Below are 21,327 nucleotides of genomic sequence, written 5' to 3'. Positions count from 1 at the left end.
GACAAGTATTTGATACTCTTGAAGGACGAGTCAGTTAATTGCGTCCACGTGGACACCAAGAGGAACGAACTTTGTGTGTTCTTCGCTTAAATGCGAGAATACTGAATTCTCTCAACTGTTTCAAACTCTCTATTCGCGCTTAATCGTGTTTATTCGCTATATTTGCCGTAAACGATATTTTTTACTCAAACATTTCTAAACCATATATCCTAACAATATTTGACACAATATTTTTCGTGTATCGAAAACGATGTTTTATTAACATTGTTGTTTGTTGCATTTCTTCCGTTTGATGATAAATAAATGTACCCAAGGTGTCTCCGTTATCATTTTGTCTTGCTTTTTTGTAAATAGTAAGCATACGGGGAAAACTGAAGGAGGAAAAAGTTTTGACACGCTCTTAAACGAACCGACCTCGCCAACCATAATCTGAAAACAAAGAAACACGAGAGTAGAGAATTCAAATTGACATGGACCAAACGAAGCAAAAGCACAACCGACGATTTCCATCCATTCCGCTTCAAACGAACGATCACGAACACCGAGCAATGAGTCCGTTCATTTTAACGAGCGTCTGAAAGAAGCGACGCGGCCAACGGCAAATGGCTGATTATCGAGGCAGCTAGAGAATCGAGAAAGGCAAAAGGCAATTAGGTAACATCGTCGAGAGAGAAACGCAACGAAGAAGAAAAAGTAATTCGCCGTTGCCGATGGTATCGTTAAATTCCTTCGCTTCTCGCCATTCGTCGACTCGTCTTTTCATCTCGAGAGAACTGTGTTGTTTCCTTGGAAACATCACCGAAAAAAATCCTCGTGGAGGATCGAAGACGCGTTTCTCGGTGCAAAGCGTATCGGAGAAACGAATACGAAATTTATCATCGCCAAGAAGCAGGCTATCCCCTCGATTTCCTGTTACAATTGCAGTTCGTTCAAGCACTCGTTCGCTTACAAACAGTTTATTCAATTCCACTCACGACACCGACAGTTTCAGCAGAACGTCAACGTATCGTTCCACGTAACGCGTCCAGAGGGGCGGGCTACGCTTTAAACGGGTTGGAAATTCGAGAGCGAAACGACCGCTCAGAGTTTGGTATTATTTCGGTAGCACCTGTGAATGACACGGTACAAAGAGCAAACGTTCGCGAGCCAGGTCATTTAACCCGCCTCTTCGAAACACCGTGGTGACTTTCAAGCGGTGGTAACCTCTCCAAACCACCCTCGAATCGTATACCTTGACACGTGCTTGATGCAACTTTGACGCGTTAGACATTTGTCGATAGGAGGGTACCGAATGCTACGTGGTCGAATTATTTCAGTATTACTTGGCAAAGAATTTGAAGCATCGTAATTTCTAATTTTATTCATTCACCATGTTCGTACTCGTATTCGTTATAATGTTAATTTCGAGGAGAATTTCAAAATTGTTTGTTAAATTTCTCAATATTGTCGTGTTCGATCGGAAAATCGTCAAAGTGAAATCCCCGAAACAATGTCGAACACCGTGATTTTATTTCCCTCTCGAAGCTAACGACGCAAGCTTACAGTTGGAAGACGTATTTCCTGTACGGTTTGTCGCGTAGCAATTTTCTAACCGCGAGAACCGATGTACGCTAGACACGAGCAACAAAACGAATGATTTGTGCGAATAATTGGACGCACAGCGATCCCGCGTATCGATCGTTACGACGATGGATAAAAATGTGAACTCGCGACCGTTTGTCCAGGCGAATTCGTCGACGTTACGGCTTCGAATGGGATGTTCCACGGTATAAACGAGCGGTCGTCGGCGGACACGGGTGCCGAGTAAATCGAAAGTCGAGGGAATTAGCGATGCAACGATAGAAGAAGCCTGGATTAAATGTTCCTTTAAATGTTCCTTTAAATCGGACCGTGTATCGCGCGTTGGCCTCAGGATGGTAAATTTCCAAAATTTATGTTCATCGGCGAAGCGATTTGAGACTCGTTTTGCTTCTCGTCTTCAAAATTGTTGGCTGGTTGAAACAAGACTGAAACGTACGAAGCGAATTTTAACTTCGATCTTTAAATGGAAGGTTTGAGAAAACCTCGAAGAAGCCTGGTAAATGCGAACTTGGCTTACATAATCTTCTACACATTACACGTACCATCGTTCGTCCATTTCCTTCATCCTTCCACACCTAACTCTATTTCTAATGTTTATTTCTCACTCTAACGAAAATACTTATTTCTCGTTCTATGTTATTCGTTCTATTATTATCCTGTTCGCTCTATTTATTCCCTACTTTATTGCACCTACATTTCTCGTCTCCTGTGCTCATCTTTCTTTTCTTGCGCTCGGAATGCTCCTCAACCAATCTGCACCACTCGTACAACCTCTCTTCCATCTCGTACAACTTTTCCCACGCATAAATTTACTTTTTCCAAGTCTGCACAGTCCTTTAGTAATTGTAAGTGTTTCGTCGTTCTCATATTCCTTTCGGATATCCTACACAATCTGTTGCCTCCCTTCCTCCAATATTTATTTCCTTCTTTCATATTTCTGTACTTTGTTCCGGTCGTAAAGCTCTGGTTTCTCTGTGTACCATTCTCCTTTAAAACAGAGCGGGATGTCCACATCGTATAAATGTTTGTACATCCTGTTGTACCAGAACATCTTATTTTGCATTGTCACTGTCTTTCGTTTTACGTATCTCGTACAAGTTTTATTCTTTTATAGCGATGTAATTTTGCTCGAGATAGAGTCTGGAAAGTAAAGGTTCGTTGATTTATGCCTCTTCGATAGACTCGGGACGTTTCTCGACTCGCACGTGCGGTACAATCACGAGAGGCGAATGTAACGTGAGTTTAATGACGTGGTTAGGATCTGATGTAAGAATCGAAAATTAATCAAGGAATTTAAAGAGATCTTCGTTAAAAAATCGCGATTCATGTATGAAGCTTTTTACATACTTCTTTCTCTGTGTAATTTTCGACTAGCAATGACGACTAAAGAATCAAAGTGCTCTATAAAATACCCTGAAAAAATCGACTATTTCCTAACAAAACACGCTCACGCCTATCATTTCCTTTTCTTCTTTAGATTTCAAAAAGATGTCAGTGAGAATTTTGTTAAAATCGCTTTTTAACAAAAATAATATTTTATTTCTTCAACGTCACCGATGGTAAAAATTCGCTCGTTCCGCGCGTCCTTTTTCTCAATTTTGACGCGCACTGTAAAATTCGAAAAGCGTGACCTAATGCACCGTAGCTTTGCGATTCGGCATCAGAACAGAACATCGCGACTAATGTCATAAAATTAAACATTACATAAAAACTTCTTCCCACCTTGTAAATTATCTGGAAAAAAGAACTCTTCCTACGCGCAGTCCTATCGTTTGTTTCATTCGCCTGTCGTCCGATCTAATATTCCATTTGCAAAACCGCGCGCGGTCTTAACTGCTGCGGTGAAAACCTTCAGCAAGAAACCGTACTACCTCCATTAACGCAACTTCCATGCCGCAGGGTCTTCTTTTTATTTTTAACGCCGAACGAGATAATTAGTCGTTCTATTTGTACCGGGAAGCGTCTCGTATAACTGGACTAAAATCCTGATTGCTTTTTTATTCCCGGCTCTCGACGATAGTGGGGAGGTTGCTCGGGGACAATAGGGGTTGAGATGAAGCAACGAGGAACGAAGCTGTGTCATCGTGGCTTTCTTGCGGCCATTGAACGCTGATAAAGGCTAATGAGACTGCTGTACTTTGTCCCGTGTCACGGCTGTTAAAGTTTGTAACTATTGTTATGTAATTAGGGGAACAAAGGCTCCCTGTTCGACGATTCGATGGAATTTCCACGGTCAACAATACGGAGATACGGTTCTCCGACGATGAAACTAGCCGTGGTTATTTTACGCCGCCGAAAGTAACACGAGGCACGCGTTTGATGGTAATTTGACCATTTTGTGGCACAACGCTGAGAACTTACGATCGCAATCTGGTCTTTGTAATCCTATCGATGAGATTTCATGGGAAAATACGGTGTTTGTATTTTATTTATTTCGCTATGTACACGTTTGTTTGTCCAGGCAACTCGTGGATGTAAGATTTAATAAACGATAATTGCGTATATAAATAAACGAAAGGTGGATTTCTGGAGAACTCGAGGGCATAAAATTCGTCGTTCTATTAAATTTTGCTGAGATTGGTTGCGAAACCGATTCAAAAATCGACGATGTTTGCTGTTGTTCCAGTTTCGACTAGTTACGTATTGGAACGTGACAACGTTCCAGGAAGCTCGTGAGATTTTCTACTCCGCGGGGGATGTTTATGCGCAGAGGCGCGGGACAAAGCGACCCAGTTTCGAAACAGTCTTTTAGCGCAATCAGCCACAGCGTCCAAACCGATGATCTCTTGGGATAAAAACGACTTAAAACTAGGTGGCATTCTATTTGGTAGCTAAGTTACTCGGCTCCACGGTCGCATAAAACTTCTTGTTTACTCGGCGAAACAAAGGATCGTACTTTGAACGGTTACAAGCTGAATTACGACATCGTTTTTTATAACTATCGTTGCAAGTGAATCCAGTGGCAGAGATCTCCAATCCGTGTGTCTAACGTCGTACGCATTTGAATTATGGTATTTCACAGTATTCCACGATTTTACTTTTTACGGGATATTTCGTGGAAAATTTTATGGAATATAACGTACCATAGAAAAGCTTTTTCGTAGTTTGCTCGCGTCAAAGTATTTTTCTTGAACATTAGAAAAGTACGTTTTGATCGAAAACGATACAACGTTGATATTGACTTAATAATAGCGTGTATCGAGGAAAATCAATAAAAAGTTATCGTCGCACGGCGTAAGCTTCAAACGAATTTCCTATTTACCTTTAGCGATTCTTAAAAATACACGGTCGCTAATAGACGCACTCGGTTTGTGTATTTAAATCCGTCTCGTTATAGAAAATTGCAGCGTTAAAGAATTTCCCAAGCATAAACTGTCGACTCGCGGGAGCAGAACCAACGTCCACGACATTAATCCTCTTCTTTTTTGTTGGCAGCCACGGAGGAACTCGGTAGCAGCATGAGCACCACCCTGCCGTCCGCACCGACCGAACTCTCGCAATTCCCCAAGCTTTGCGAGCTACGTCGAAAGTTTCCTGTTCTGTACCGCGTCGAGTTTCAGGTGAGGACGATAAATCCCTTTCTGCGCCCCCTCCATTTCTTCGTCCCTCTTTGCCTCGCTGCTTCGATATTTTCCAGCCTCGTATCTCGCTCTCAATAATAACTTGAACGCGCAACACTGGAATCGTAGTTGTTCCAAATGTATCGTGCGATCGAAAGCAGTTTTTAAGAGGATTTTTCTCCGATTTCTTCTTTTCGTTACGAAAGATTCGAGATACGTGGGTAGCCAACCGACAAAGTTTACGCGTAATGCGATCTACTAAAGAAAATTCAATCGTCGATAAACCCCGGCTAAACGGAACTATCGACGATTTTTAAACCTGACGCTACGATCTAAAGAGAGATATTGAAATCGCAAAGAGGACCATACACGAACGTGGAACGCGTTTTCTTGGCCGAAATTATGCGAGGCCATCGTTTCCAACGAGCAAACGTATACACGTAGACTATAGACTGTAGACGTTAGAGAGGGTGCAAAGTGCCTTAAGATAGGCAGACAGCCAAGACACGGGCGGCAGACGACATCTAGGAGACAAAGCGGTCTCCCGAGAATAGGTGGTGGAATCGAGTAACTCGGCTCGATATCGGTTTCTCATTAGACTGCCGTTTTGGTGCACGAATTCTGGGCCAGACATCCAAGAACAGTGGATGGCTTTTGCCGGTCGACAGGCTGGCGAACAAGACGAATCAGTTCGTGATAGAATCCTCCGTGAAACTTTCTTCCACTTGGCGATCACGTACAATTTCAACGCGTTATCAAATTTTTCTCGTTTATCGTTTCACCTATCGCGACGCGTTTCAATCTCCATGCATTTCGTTATAATTAAACGGATATTTATTCGTGTGAATTCGTATTTTAACGAGCGCAAGAAAAAGAGTAGGATCTGGACAGAGATTTGCTTGACCTACTTAGCGTTATAACAAACGCTGTACTTTAGATATTTTATACAGTTTTCCATATTATACATTTCATGAATTTTTTCCATCCTTTCTCGTTCCTCGCTGTATAGTGCAATTTATTATACCTTCTTTTCTTTTTATTATATACAGTTACTAATAGAAGTTTCGTTGATGCTGTACTTAAAGGATAAAGGGCCTGTAAGCCGAAGTTTCTATAATAGGATAGTAAACATCAAAGTACCTTTAGTAGCTTTGCGACCTATGCCGTCTACTAATACAATTTACGATACCATGATATTGGATATAAAGTTGGCGTTCAAAATGGAGTTGCGTTTAATTTGACATTCTGCTTGGCGTCCATACGACGACAGCGAACAAGAAAGAGCTGTGACATAATACCGAAAGCCGCTAACAGATGGTAAAAGAGACGTGTTCCTATTTAAAATTTAAAGTATCGTTACGTGAAAGTAACATTTTTTAATTATTCTTACTCGATCGGTCGTTTTTCTAATAAAAATACTATATACGTAACAACATACGGCCTACCATTTCAATCTTTCATTTTAGTCCGAATTTCTGCTTGGGACAAGAAATTTTACAAAGCGAACGATGCTTATCGTCTATCAAATTTCACGATTATCAGATCAATCTTAAGATCTGTTCTTTGTTGATGGAACGAACTAGATTAAATTTTAGTCAGCATCGGAGGAACGATATTTCATTGTGTTCGGTAGAGTTCCCTTGTCAGACTTGATTCGTAAGAGAATTATCGAGATGACAGTGTCTAAAAACTCATTTGAAGCTCGCAATCTCCTCGATCATCGACGATTTATGGTCTCGTTTAGATTGTACGATGTACAACGATACACTATCGTCGATTGCCTTCCCGCCCGATCGGAACATCGTAATTGGTTCGACGTTTATCAGCGCACTCGCGCTCTTTCACGCTAGTCCATCGAATGCGGTTCGGAAGCTGCACAAGTGACTATTTTATCGTCCGCGATGTATAGTTTGAATCATCGATGCCTTTTTTCCAATTGTCAGCACGAACGATAGCTTCGAAATAGAGACTTTTAATTTTACAACGAAATTAATCTACGTATGTAGTTAATAACGTAAATCAGCTCACAAGTCGATCGATCTTTTCGACAGTAAAATGAAATATGTAAAGTGTACATTTATAAAGCTATTTTATAATTAATCGTTAATTTGTTGAAGATCATTTTCTATAGGAATCTTTGAAATTTTTGTTACGAATTGTTTTATACGGTTATTTTTATATCGTGTGCTCCTTTAGAGTTTCCTGATTGTTTTAAATATTTTTTACCGTCAGGAGTATTGCCAGAGATTGGCAAGGATTGAAAACAGTAATTCTTTACAGGCAAAGTGTATAGAAATTTCTTAAAGTTATTTAAAACCTTCGATATATTACAAATTTGTAATTATTTATGTAGTATCGTGGAAAGAAGGGCCTGTGGTGGCACTCGATAACAAATACCACCACTCGACACTAACTAGTGGCGAACGACGACAGCGCAGTGGTTAGCGCCTTAGGTTGCGAACGTTCGGAACCCGGGTGTTCGAATCCCGACGACCGGAGTCCGATTTTTCTTCCACGATACAAAAAAAGAAGTGACATCTACAGCGCTAAGCAGCTCACGATACTATTATACATCTATCATAAACTATTGTATGTACGAAGTTTTGGTTTTCCATGACTTTTTAACTTAAGACGTTCGATTTCTTCATCTTTCGCTTTATAATTCGCGATTACACCGGATTATTCGAATCGCGGAAATGGAGCAAATAACGTTTCGAATAAAACACACACACACACAATACACACATATCTTATAGAATTCGTAGCGCAACTAGAAATAACTGGAGATTAACGATCGTATATGCTGTGCAGCATACACGTGTATACGTGTGTGGTGAGTTGCAAACGAAATTTATGAAATTCGGACGCGATGTCACGAGTAATTCCGCTCGGTTCATTAATAATCGAGGAAGTTTAATTTAAACTTTGTATCCACTGCCAGCAGTGTCACTTGCGTGTCATTATCACATTTGTTAGGACGGGCATGTACATCGATGCTTCCAATTAATATATTTTCCGAATAATAAAGCGAACATTGAAAAATTTATGTAATTTCGTTAATTAGCAAATACTCGGACGTTTTACCCGTAACGTTATGAACGTTCTTCGAATTATCTTTTTTTCTAAAACCATCCTATGCGGTGTATTTGAATTACGTTTGAATCGGATAATACGTTAGAGATTGGTAGTTGCTGTGTTACGAGAAATATTAACAAGAATTCATGCGGGGTTATGAAGGATGTTTTAAAGATTTGTTTTATCTGTTTACAGACGGCAACGAAGGTGGAGACGCATTCGTGTAGACATGCCACGAAACCAGCCAACAAGGAAAAGAACCAGAACCAAAGGTGTATTCCTTGTAAGTAACGATCGTTCGACGTGGCTATTATTACTCGATATAATAAACTGTTTTTAAAATCAGCTACCAAAATATTCAGGAACAGCACCCTGACACTATAAACAAACGTACGATCTTCCATGATTTTTTCCTGGCAAATAACCAATATTGTAATAATTATAATAAACAATAGGCTGCTAAAATACAGCTTAGGTACAGCTGCCCTGACGTTACAAACAAATATACAATTTTTCATGATTTCTTCTACTAAAAAAGCAACGAACCTCGACGATCTTCTAAAAGATTTGCTACCGAAATGAAGGAATAATTTTCTATAACAGTGCTGCGAGTTTCTAGTTCGAGAATATTGAATAAGGAATACGAAACTAACGAAATTTACTTCTATATCTAGATAACTTAATATTTCGCTCATTTCTGTACACATAGCTCGAGACACAATTCGCTATTTCAAAGGTGATTCAGTACGTACTTCGCCATTTCATTAGAAAATTAATTAATTTCTACGTTCTTAGGTTACCGTTGCAAAGGCAATTTTACGGTAAATTTACTATTTCGTAAATAACGTAATTCAGTTACACGATCAAGTTATATAATTTTCTATATATACGAAAGGTAATTTAACGTTAAATTCACTCGTACACCGATATTTTACTATCAGATTCGTTTCTCTACAATAATTTAAACGGCAGTTCTTCGCGATAACTAATTATCCATCCTAACACTGAATTCAAAATTCCAAAGAAATCTCTACGTATTCCATCTGCGTACCGTGCGCAATTCTTACTTTAATTAATGTTTAATTTAATTCCAAACAGTTCTCGACACTTAACCCAAAATTTACGTAAAATAGCCAACGTTTAATACCAACGCAAACAACGTCGATTTTTTGCCGCACGAGAGGATACTTCGTCTTCGGATACTCGAGGATAATTGTTCACCGTTTCTCGCCCCGCCGCGCTTTTATCCTACGAAGCTTTTGATTTCGCCATCCTCCGTGTACAACACACGAACGTAGTATAATAGTAGGTTTAATTATTCGCCAGCAGGAAAAATTCTGGTCACGGTGGGTCCAATTAGGAAACGCGGTTATATTCGCGCCTCTCGTGCGCGTGCTTCGGAACAAGAACAGCGGTATGAAAGTTGCGAGAGCGACGAGGAAATTTTAGGGGCGAACTAGGCGTTTCGCGTACGCGCTGTCCTATGATACGGGATGTCTGTTTGAACCCTTTAATATGTTGGATGCAACTGCTACTCGTTGACTGGTCGTTGATGATCGTATTACTAAATATTTTAACGTAATTAATTAACAAAATAATGTTAATAGATAGAAGATGTTGGCAATTATTTGGAGTAGAGTACGTTTCTTCAATTTCGATGATCTTCGAATATACATATTTGGCAGAGATTTGCGTAATTTTTTCCTAGATAGTGGCTAGAAAAAATATTTACATATATCCTTATTTTTCGTAACTAATATCATTTCAATTTTAATTCTAATTTTTATTTTCGTAACTAATATTGAATTTCTATATTCGTACGAAGGTACCATTTTTTAGAAGTAAAGGAGGAGTAGATATACAATTAATATATTTGCATCTCATCAATTAGCAATATTATAAATATTATAATAAATACGATGGTATACAAATAAAAAAAATTTGTGGTCAGTGTATATATGTTTCTTACACATGAGTTCTAGTTTTCGAGATCTGTATTCGTACGAAGGTACCATTTTTTAAAAGTAAAGGAGCAGTAGATATACAGTTAATATGTTTGAATCTCATTAATTAGCAATATAAATATTATAATACAAATAAAAAAAAATTTGTGGTCAGTGTATATATTTTTCTTACACATGAGTTCTAGTTTTCGAGATCTGTATTCGTACGAAGGTACCATTTTTTAAAAGTAAAGGAGCAGTAGATATACAGTTAATATGTTTGAATCTCATTAATTAGCAATATAAATATTATAATACAAATAAAAAAAAATTTGTGGTCAGTGTATATATTTTTCTTATACATGAATTTTAGTTTTCGAGATATACAGCGCAATTTCCATATTATATATTCAAGCTATACATTTTTGAAGGATTTAAATTAAATCCTTTCAGATTGCTTTACCCATAATATTTACCAAATCATGCAACGAGTATCTTTTTTTTTTTTTTTAATTGTTTTATATTGTTTTACCTGCTACATATTAGAACGAGTATGGTAAATTTTCAATAAATGCATAAAAATTTGCATTCCACTAAAGAGTTATTCGAACAAATCCACCTGAAATGGACGCCTTGTACACACATACACAAGAGATGAACTAACATTTCCTCCAAATTGATATGGTTTCTCGTTTCCCTGGGTGAAAACGTTCGCTGGAAAAGTAATTTGACCAACTTTTTCGGGAATCTGTTGCATCAACCGAAAACCGACTGGCTTTCGTTTCATCTGTTGTTTAAACAAAACGGTTTTGTTACCTCACCCTTTTTTAAGTTTTTTCTTCTTGGTTGATTACTAGAGAGAATTTGTACATTGCGAATTTGAAGTTTCAACGAACAGAAGCTATTTTTCTTTGTTCAAAAAAGTTGCGTTACATGTTTTACGTATCTCTATAACGTTGTTAACGTTCGTTAATTTGATTTTCGAGCACAGATGACTACAACAGGGTGGTTTTGGATCCTGTGGAAGGCGAGCCTGACTCCGATTACATCAATGCCTCTTACGTAGATGTAAGTAGAATATGTCTGTACCGTTATTAGTAGACTTTCTTATCCTGGTTTCAAGCACTTTCCAAAAAGAAAAAGATCCAACCGATATTCTTATCTTTAAACTAGATTCTAGTTAAATTTTCTCCTAACTAAACTGAAACTTTAATTAAAGTTACAGAAAATTGTATAAAAATACCATCACTGATAATCGCGGGATAACACTGAGATGATATTGTAATTTATTATAGCCTTTCATTTCATCTAGAAGTTAGAGATTAAACCTTCCTTTAAACCTTAATTATTCGATTCTTAATTTTCGTCTTAATTTGTTTCTTGGTATCGCATCGACACGATGGTGTTACGAAACGATAAATAGTTAAGTTTAGAAATTTTTTATCACAAAGAGAAAGAGAATGTTCCTGTACGTTTTGAAGTAACAAAAGGATGTATAAATTATTATATACAGTGACATGATACAAATTGACGATACTGTATCTTAGAACCGTTCTAATTTACATTATTGTAATACAGCGTAGCATGTAGGATTAAGAAGTCGTAATGAATTGGCCATCATTCAAGCAGATGATGCGTCACTTTTTAAACCTATCGAAGGACGAGGAAATGATCGTTTTTAATGTTCTCACGTCGTGACTCGCAATATTAAAGATCAAGATCAAGGTTATTCGTGTTCCTTAGCTTCCAAGCACGAAATCATCTAATTTGAATAATCCATAATCGCAATTCCCGAAATAGATTAGCTACTTGGAAACGATTGCATCGTGACGTTTCCGCGACAGAAACGTTTTCTTAAAATAGTTTGTGTTAATTACGATAATACTTACGCTTTTCTTATCAGCCATACTTTAGACGGGATACCTGGCAGTAAAAGTAATCAAACGTCGGGATAAATCTTTCTTTCTTTTTTAATCATATTTTTTACTCCTTTTCGGCATAGAATTTCCCTTTTCGTATACAAAATTCGTAATTTTCTTTAACGTAAAAACTACGATCCAACAAGCGTACAGTGACCGAACAAAATTTTATTTCCATCGAATTCGATTAAATTACGAAAATCTTTCTATATTTTATATCGAATAATCTGTCGTTATCCAAATGAAATTGTATTTCATCTGTACGATTAATATTTATGTTTTAGAGCATATTGAAACCGAACGCTTACATCGTGACACAGGGACCTATGGAGAACAGTGTGACGGAATTCTGGCGGATGGTTTGGCAGGAGAAAGCCTGCTGTATCGTCATGCTAACGAAAACCTTCGATTTCATTAGGGTAAGAATTTTAATTGATCGTCCTGTTATTTAATCGCCGGGGCTAGTTCAAGTTAGAGGGTAGCAATTCGCGTAGATTAACACGACTGACCGAACGACTGATATCTATTTGGGACATCGTAGCCATGATAAAGGTGGTGGAAATTGGGAAACGTAAATTGCTTCGCGTAACCGTTTTAACGTTTTCGTTTTATCGACAGAGCTTTACGTTGTTTTTTTTTCTTTTTATCTATTACCAGATCTCTGTTGTACGTACGATAATTTATCACCAACTAATAATATCAACGAATTAACAGATTATACGAATGGCGTTCGTATATTACGAAACACGCCAACATAATTTCAACGCGTGTATTTCTATTCGAATTTTATTCGAGATTTCTATTCGAAATACCACGGTTTCACGCTGTACGGTTCTCGCACAAGGTAACAAAATTGCGTGACAACCTTTTGACACACTACGTTCGATAAACGAAGAGATCCGCGTCATTGCGAAACCTGATGTCGAGGCTGGCTTTAGACCAGAGTCTGGCCAGAGTCTAAAGAAGCCGTGCTTTTGCACGTGAAAATCGAGGATGAGCGAAGTAAACGAGTTTGGAAGTTGTTAGCAGCCACTTCGCTTAGCCTCGCCTCTTTGCTTCCATAATGATTATCCAGAGCGTCGAAGAAGCGACGGTTTTCATCGGTTTCGCGAGGGTACGTTTTTACCTTGACGTACGAAAAATAAGATTGGCTGAATCATAAAGCTTTTCGCGAGTTTACGTGGGTCGATTTATTTTACTTCGATGCATACAACAACGTAGGGTTCTGCTTTTTAACGAATTGCTACCTTTTTTTTTTTATAATTTAGACGTTAGAATTATAACATTCCAATTCCGCTAAGAATATACCTTTCTCACGCTATCTTAAAAACTTTCGTTAAAAGTTAATTTGTCGCTAAATATAAATAAAATATTCGCGTGTTTTTGATTGTTAAATTAGGTTCTCTGAAATAATGACTCTTTAAATTCTTATCAAAGGTGATCCTTATCGATTCTTCGTTAATTTCAGAGGGTAAATAATTATAACGTAACTTTCCTCCATTCGTTGGTACATCACTTTGATTTGAATTGGGTGTTTCCTGCGTTAAATTATCGTTACGAATCTATGGTTCAACGATGCCAGTTGAGAGTTACATTACACGTAATTTCTAACAAAGATATTTATTTAAAGGAGGGATGTAATTTACGACGTACTATCGAAGTAAAATAATCAGTCTATAAAATAGATCTGTGTAAACTGAACAAGAATTGATGACTCACGGTAGAAGATGTACAGCAGTGCGGAAATTTCGACTTTGTGCAAATTTATCGCTTCCCCTTCCCCTGCTTTTTTCAATGCACATGCACACAAGTTGGAAAATAAATTCATTACATTATTTGTTTCTCATACATTTTTTGATACGACACTAAGCGTTTCGACACTAAATTTCTCGCCTCCTCCAACTTCCATTTCTCCGATTATTTACTGAATTTTCTATGAAATATCTAAATATTTTCTTTTCGATCGATATCCAGATATATTTAGATTCTTCGTTTTTTTAGGAATTCCTATTTCACCAAATATTAATTAATTAATTTTCTTCTCGAACTACACGCGACATAATTTCATTTTCGATTCTCCCTTATTTTTTGTTTCTACCAATTCTTCTTATTCTCGTCAGTTTCTACCTTTCTCACTTAATGCTAACTGATCTTTTTTATCAAACATCCAAACGACTCTTCATTTTCGAGTGACATTCGACTCGAGCCTTCGACTTTCGCCAATTTCTATTTTTCCATCGGAGAAATAAATTTCCTATTAAATATTTCAATATTTCCGTTTTTAGGTCGTACTCGAGGCAAACTCAGTTTCACGAATCTCCATCATCTTTCCGTATACCCAATACAAATCTTGCCTCTCGCGATCTTCAAATATACTGCACCTCGTCCTCGCAAATTCTCAAACATTCGTCCTGGATGACACACGTACATTTTATCAAACTGTCCTATATGTACGAGCTATTTTCCGCTGACACACTACACATCCGTCGAATGATAACGAACATCGTACGAATCGATTTCAGGTGATGTGCGTCCAGTATTGGCCAGCGAGCAAAGACAAGGACGAAGAATATGGCGGTATCGGTGTTTCCGTGCTGAAGGAGGAAGAGCTGGCCAATTTTCACATACGGACGATAAGACTTTACAAGAAGAATAACAATGACGTGAGTGTTCTTCTCCTTACACAGGGTGAGCTATAAATCGTGTTATAAATAGAGCGACGAAGATTGTACGGCGAAAAATAACAGAAAAATCAAGAATAACAAAATTACGTGGGAAGATTTTTCGTTTTTCAGAGAAATCTACTTGTCTGACACGTTGTATCGTATCAGTTTTATACTTTTGCGAATATAATCGAGCAGGCTTCGCCTACCAAACGTTATAATAAGTTAGGTTGTATATTTGTATATTTTTAAATTACTATTGTTTTGAAACGCATCTTTCTGAAACACGAAGTCCCTGAAGAAATTTTATTATTCTTGATTCCTGTCTTATTTTAACGCATAGAATTTCTTTCTCGATCCACTTGCATCGCGATTTATGGTCCATGGTGTGTACATTCTTGTCAAAGATTTATCGTTAGATACGTAAATCTTTATTTGTGTAACCCTTTGGCTTACAATAGAGTTTCTTGCCACCGATTTATCTCCGAAATCGTTTGATCTTCGACCTTTGACCTTCCTTTTTCCTTATCTCTATCATCCACCTTTTAGAATGTCCCTGATTTTCTCTCTTATCTGAAACGCGCTGTCTCGTCTGCTCTTTCTCGCAACATTTCGTTACCGCATCCTTTCAGCACGTATTTCCACGTTTCCTTTTCCCATCTACATATCCCGCGTTTCTCGGATCTATATGCTACGCGTGAAACATCGGCGCCAACAACATAATGTATTTTATACGTGAGTTTAATATTCGCAGCTCCTCAGTCGTAAATTGAACATGTTTTACGAATTTAAGTGGTAGACTGCGTTGAATGACGAAGAACGTTTTCCGCTTCCTTTTCTAAATAGCGCTTTAAAACTTTTCCCTTTTTTTTATTTAGATTCGCGATAAATTACGAATTACTATTTCCTTAATCGTATTACTCTGGTCGGGTGTATGTAATCGAAAGTAAAAATTATGTTTCGATGGATACCATTAAAATAAAATTTATCAAACAGGCAAACTAATGTATAGCGTATAGACAGAGTAACGGTGAGACTCAGGGAAATAAATAACGCGCATAAACGTCTCGAGACTGAATTTTTCTTCGAGAATCCTGCGACCCAATTCCACGTGTTTGCATTTTTAATACGCTTCTCTATTCACTTTTGAGAAAATCTGAATATTTTTCTGACGATTATCCCATAGTAATTCGAATGTCCGATACCTCGTATCTTTGCATTCCTTCTCGGTAAATTCTTAACCCTTCGTGACTAATATTCCGAATATTTTCAAACTTTATTCTTTCTATCGTTGTTACCTTTACTCGTATTATTTTCATTATTTTACCGTTAATAAACTGCGAATATTTGTACATTTGTTTACGCAAAAATATATGCGATACACGCAATGTGCAAAATATACAGGGTGGTTGGTAACTGGTGGTACAAGCGGAAAGGGGGTGATTCTACGCGAAAAAAGGAGTCGAAAATATAGAATAACAATTTTTCGTTCGAGGCTTTGTTTTCGAAAAAATCGACTTTGAATTTTCGTTCGGTACGCGTCCACTTTATCGCGTCTCGTTATAACGGATCTCACTGCAACATTTTCAGCAATTTTTGTAATAATAAACTTTACGATTACTTCGTATTATTTCATTATGTATTCCTAATTTTCCGTTACGGCAAAAACAAACTTAAACTGCGATAATATCCACCGAGACAACGATCTAGAGTGAGATCCGTTATAACGAGACGCGATAAAGTGCGCGCGTACCGAGCGCAAATTCAAAGTCGATTTTCTCGAAAACAAAGCCTCGAACGAAAAATTGTTATTCTATATTTTCGACTTCTTTTTTCGCGTAGAATCACCCCCTTTCCGCTTGTACCACCAGTTACCAACCACCCTGTATAAATTATCGAAAAGAAGGTACTCGCGATATTTAGAAACTTTAAAATCTTCGTTCTACGATTGTCTCCTCGTTTTTCCGTGAAATTTCTTGCTTAAAAAATATCTCTACCTCGTAAAGATATAAATTTACATAAAGAGCCAGAGCGTAATAATCGATATTATTCTATAGTTGTTGCTATTCCTTTGTCTTATCTATCTCATCGTCGTTATCGTCTCTTCTCCCTTAAATTCGCGACTCTTCGAAGAAATTCCTTGCCATCGATCGCAAACTCCGGCATTCTTTTCCCAGTCTTCCCTCCGCGAATCACCATAAATTACGTGACACGAATTGCACTCTGTATAATGTAAAAGGACCGCAGAGTCGAATGATCTCCCAATACGGTAATGAAGTCTCGGCTGGCACAAGATCGTGCAAACTCGGAACTCGTGGCTGTAGCGAAAGGTAAAGTAACGCAAGGTTTGGTCTCAGCTTGAGTCTGTGAATTTCGCTGCCGGGTGAGAAAGTTGGTAAAAAGTTAGCGGAATTAACCGTGGAGAAACCGGTAGCCATTTCTGAAAGTGGGTGAATACAGAACGATACTAAGCGAGAAGAGAATGATGAATTTACTCGAACGACTGTTACGCAAGGCTTAATTTTATTAACTCGACGGAAATGGGGTGAAAACAAGGAGATCTCTCCAATTTTCACCGACGTCTGCCCTGTTTTAACTATGACGAGTCGTTTCGTTGTACGATGCTTGCTTTGTATAATTTCTCTGCCGTGCCATTCATCCTGGTCGTTCGAACGTGCTGCTTGAAACGACGAACGAATATTTCCATTCTTCTTCAGTTCTATTTCGTTCAGATGTTCTCGATGAAAAGTTATCGTCGGTTTGGAACGTTTTTCGGATAAAAGTAAACCGTACGGTCGTAGAAAAATATTTTTTTTTTTTATTTATTAAAATTTCCAATCGATTCTCGCATTGAGAATTTTCAGTAATTTTTTCTGGCCTGGCGCAGTGACATGGCTAATTATTTATGATAAGTTGATGCTCATTATAGATAAGTATAATTTATAAGTAAGTATTACAAATAAGTAAATATTATTTAATTTAGATAACTAATTGAATCTAGCGTTTAGGTCTACCGGGTAGTGTCTCTTCAGCCTGCGGATCTGGTCCGACGTATCGAGTAGTCCGGTAATTAGGGGTATTTTGCTATTTCCTCTTTGACTGTTGGTATCTCGAGGTCGCGATGTATTAGTTCGTTGGTGACATAGCAGGGTGCATTTATAATGGATCTTAGCGTTTTCGATTGGAAGCGTTGAAGCATTTCAATGTTGGAGTTACTTGCTGTTCCCCATAGTTGGATTCCGTAGGTCTACGCAGGTTTTATTACGGTCTTGTAGAGGCTAATTTTATTCTGTGTAATTTTATTCTGTGTGCTTAGTTTGTGGAACATCGGCCAGGTAGAAAAATATAAACACGAAATCATCATCGCGTATGGCATCTACCACAGTCGTAGAACAAGAAGAGAGTTACTCTTTGTTTAAACCCTAGGAAATTGATTTTCTATCTAGTTGGAAAGGTTCGAGGAAGAAGTTTCATAAAGTAATCGTATTCGATACGATGGAATATAGTGGATCGAAGCATAGAATTGCTCGCTCATCGAGAAAAGAAAAGCCTCGTTTTGATGCGTTACTATAGACGTTCGCTATAAATCGCGATAAAAGCGAGGCAATAATCGGTCTCGAGATTTACTGGCGGCGGAAAATTTAATACGCCGCCGCTCCGTTGCAATCTCATTCCGTGAATAGCGAAGGGTACATAATGCTCGACAAGCAAGGAACATCCTAAACGGGACAAGATTGTCGTCGAGTAGCATTGTTGCGTCATTGTGCGTGATAATTCCTCAGGGAGCATAATTCAGCACTCGGTTGCTGCGTCGTGTGAATGCGCTACAGGAACTCGGTAGTTTAGCTTGGTTTCGTGAACTTTGTGTTCTGCAATATGAAACGCGCTATAGTTGATATAATATCGAATCTTCGTGAAGAGAGAGAGAGAGAGAGAGGGAGAGAATATTGGATACTGGACGATACAGAGGTGACGAAGTTAAGATAGAACTAATTTTTACAGAGTGGTTCAAAGTAAAAATTATAAAACATTTTATGTATTTGGGAGATTAGTAACGAACTTAGGGTATTAGGTATAAAGTAGCGAAATACGAAATATTTCATTTTGAACGATAATATTTTATTTGAATTTTTGTTTCTGTTCCGAAAGAACTGTAAGCCGAACAGTTAGTTTGTGTCGCACATTGGAAATTAGAAAAGCTGTTGGAAATCTTTAACGCGAATTCAAAGGCTTGACTATGACGAAACATGATTTATTCGTCAACTTGACTGACGTGCATGTAACTTATAGCGGAGAGCCGTTTAAAATTCGTGCTGCGAGAGTTGAACTGCCGACGACACGTACGCATTATCTCGTTCAAAATGTCTCGAATTTATAACGATAGCGAAATATTTTAATGGCGCGTTAAAGCGCGCAAAATTTCTCTAACGTTGCTGCTTCGTGAATAATATTCACGACGAAACTGTCGATATTTCGCGTGAAATAAACGCGAGAACGTAATAGCGAAATCGCCGATAGGTTGAAATAATTCTCTGCAGACTTTCAAACGCGATAAACATCAAATTTTATCAAAATTCCTTTACCAAAGATAAAAATGTAAACCACTTCGAGTCCCGTCAAATTCGCTTCCCATCATTTAGAAGCTCGATAAAGTTTCTAAAAGATCGAGCTAAATAGAAAATAGAAAATGGAAAGATACAAAAAGGGGATAAAGGTAAAGACAAAATTATTATTCGACGTTTCAGGAAGTCACGGAAGAACGAACGTTATTGCAATTCCACTACACAGAATGGCACTCGCATACGTGTCCATTCGGAAACGCGGTTTTAGAGTTCCGTCGACGCGTGAGAGCGGTAGTCGGTTCCACCATAAAGAACGAGTCTGGACCTATGGTGGTCCATTGCAAGTAAGTATTTCCATCGATATGAATTTCGATGGTTTCGTGTAATTTCCAATTTGATAGCTTACGATGCTTTCCAATCTGATAAATCGTTGAACGAAAGAAACGTTATGTTTTCGAAAAAAATGAAGCGATGGTGGTGGAAGATCAGGCGTGTACCTGGCGATAGATGCGAATATGGAATTGGCCGAGGAAGAAGATGCCTTCGACGTCTTTGGCTATTTGAAAAAGTTGCGGCAAAGCAGAAGAGGACTTATCGAGAACTTGGTAAATTCATAATATCGATCGTCTTCTTATTTATGGTTTCGTTCGAGCGACGAGACATAAGATGCTGGTTTAAGGAGATTGAGCTTCGCCTTTTGACGAGTTCTGTTGATTCCACTGTTTATGGCAATATATAGATTATTGGAATCTCTAGAAAAAGTTTCTCGTGTTTACTTCAATAATTATTATTTTGTTATTAGTTCTATTTTTCATTATCGTTATATTAGATGTTTTACAATGAATTTTTCATTCAACGGTGATTTCCTTTTATATCCTATGCTCTATTATAAATATTCAAATTATCTTCAACGACAGTATGAATATTTCATAAGAATTGTAGTCTGCCAATTACGAATTATGAATATTGCGTATTATTTATAAAAAAAAATAAAAGAGATGGAAAATAGCTAATAACATGTAAACATGGATGTTGCCCAACATTTTACAATAATCAGATTTATTATTATGCAGGAACAATATAGATTCGTGTACGACACGCTGGAGGAGTTTGTGGTGTGTGGCATCTCGTGGTTTCCGGTCTCAGAGTTGTCGCAACGTCTTAAGCAGAAGAGCGTAAAAAATCCAATAACTAAAATGAATGAATATCAGCGGGAATATCAGCAAATTTGTAAGCAGACGCCGCGCTTTACGATCGGAGATTGCGCTGGAGGCCACAGGGCTGATAACAGGGAAAAGAACAGAGACGTGTTGGTTGTGCCGCGTAAGTTTCCACCGATAAAACATCGTATAAATGTTTTTCCGATGAACGAAAAAAGAAAGGAAACGCTTTTACTACACTGTAAAAATTGCATGTCGCGCATATGCGGATACTGCGTTAGAGACTCTATATTTCATTTCCCTATCAATTTTTATATCTTTTTCAGAAACTATACGGGGGATATTTGTAAACAGATATGAATTTGTTACTCGTATTATACATAGATTCCAGACGTGAACTTTCTTGTGTACCTTATACTTGCATTTTTCAAAAAAAAAAAAAAAAAAAAGGAGCATACGCTTGTTTTTCTTTTTGGAAATGAAATAATTGGCGATTTTGGAAGAGTTATATTCTACACGTTGGAATCTTTATCGTGTTATATTTCTTTATGTCAGAAAAATATAAAATTATTTCGAAATATAATGCGTAAACGTCCCTTCTACGTGTGTGTATATGTGTATAAATAATGGGTGTAATATTTAACGCGAGCCGATCGTATCTTTATTCATGAACTAATATTTCTCACTTTAGCTGACAACTTCCGACCATACCTCACCAGCTTCCAGGGTAACAGTTACACTGACTATATAAATGCTGTCTTCGTGGACGTAAGTGTACAATCTATATATCTAAATGTCCATATTTCAATCTTCTCTAATAGCTAATTCTTCTATTGTAATAAAACTTTGTGTATTGTTTTCCTA

At 37.8% G+C, this 21,327-nt stretch overlaps 1 protein-coding gene across 6 annotated transcripts in view; it reads left to right on the top strand.

Moving 5' to 3' along the window:
• The window catches only part of LOC126866016 (receptor-type tyrosine-protein phosphatase kappa), a 107,574-nt gene that overhangs the window by 84,690 nt on the left and 1,557 nt on the right, over window positions 1-21,327 (top strand). For all 6 annotated transcript variants that reach the window (XM_050619049.1, XM_050619047.1, XM_050619046.1 and 3 more), the window contains 9 exons: window positions 5,017-5,141; window positions 8,412-8,499; window positions 11,151-11,227; window positions 12,363-12,497; window positions 14,601-14,741; window positions 19,487-19,647; window positions 19,773-19,908; window positions 20,377-20,626; window positions 21,155-21,231. In XM_050619049.1, coding sequence (XP_050475006.1) covers window positions 5,017-5,141; window positions 8,412-8,499; window positions 11,151-11,227; window positions 12,363-12,497; window positions 14,601-14,741; window positions 19,487-19,647; window positions 19,773-19,908; window positions 20,377-20,626; window positions 21,155-21,231 — 1,190 coding nt within the window. The remainder of the gene's footprint in view (window positions 1-5,016; window positions 5,142-8,411; window positions 8,500-11,150; window positions 11,228-12,362; window positions 12,498-14,600; window positions 14,742-19,486; window positions 19,648-19,772; window positions 19,909-20,376; window positions 20,627-21,154; window positions 21,232-21,327) is intronic.

The sequence above is a fragment of the Bombus huntii genome, chromosome 5 (assembly GCF_024542735.1).
Source record: "Bombus huntii isolate Logan2020A chromosome 5, iyBomHunt1.1, whole genome shotgun sequence".
Lineage (NCBI taxonomy): Eukaryota > Metazoa > Arthropoda > Insecta > Hymenoptera > Apidae > Bombus > Bombus huntii.
Note: the sequence above shows the minus strand (reverse complement) of the source record. Positions and strands in the feature narration are given on the sequence as shown.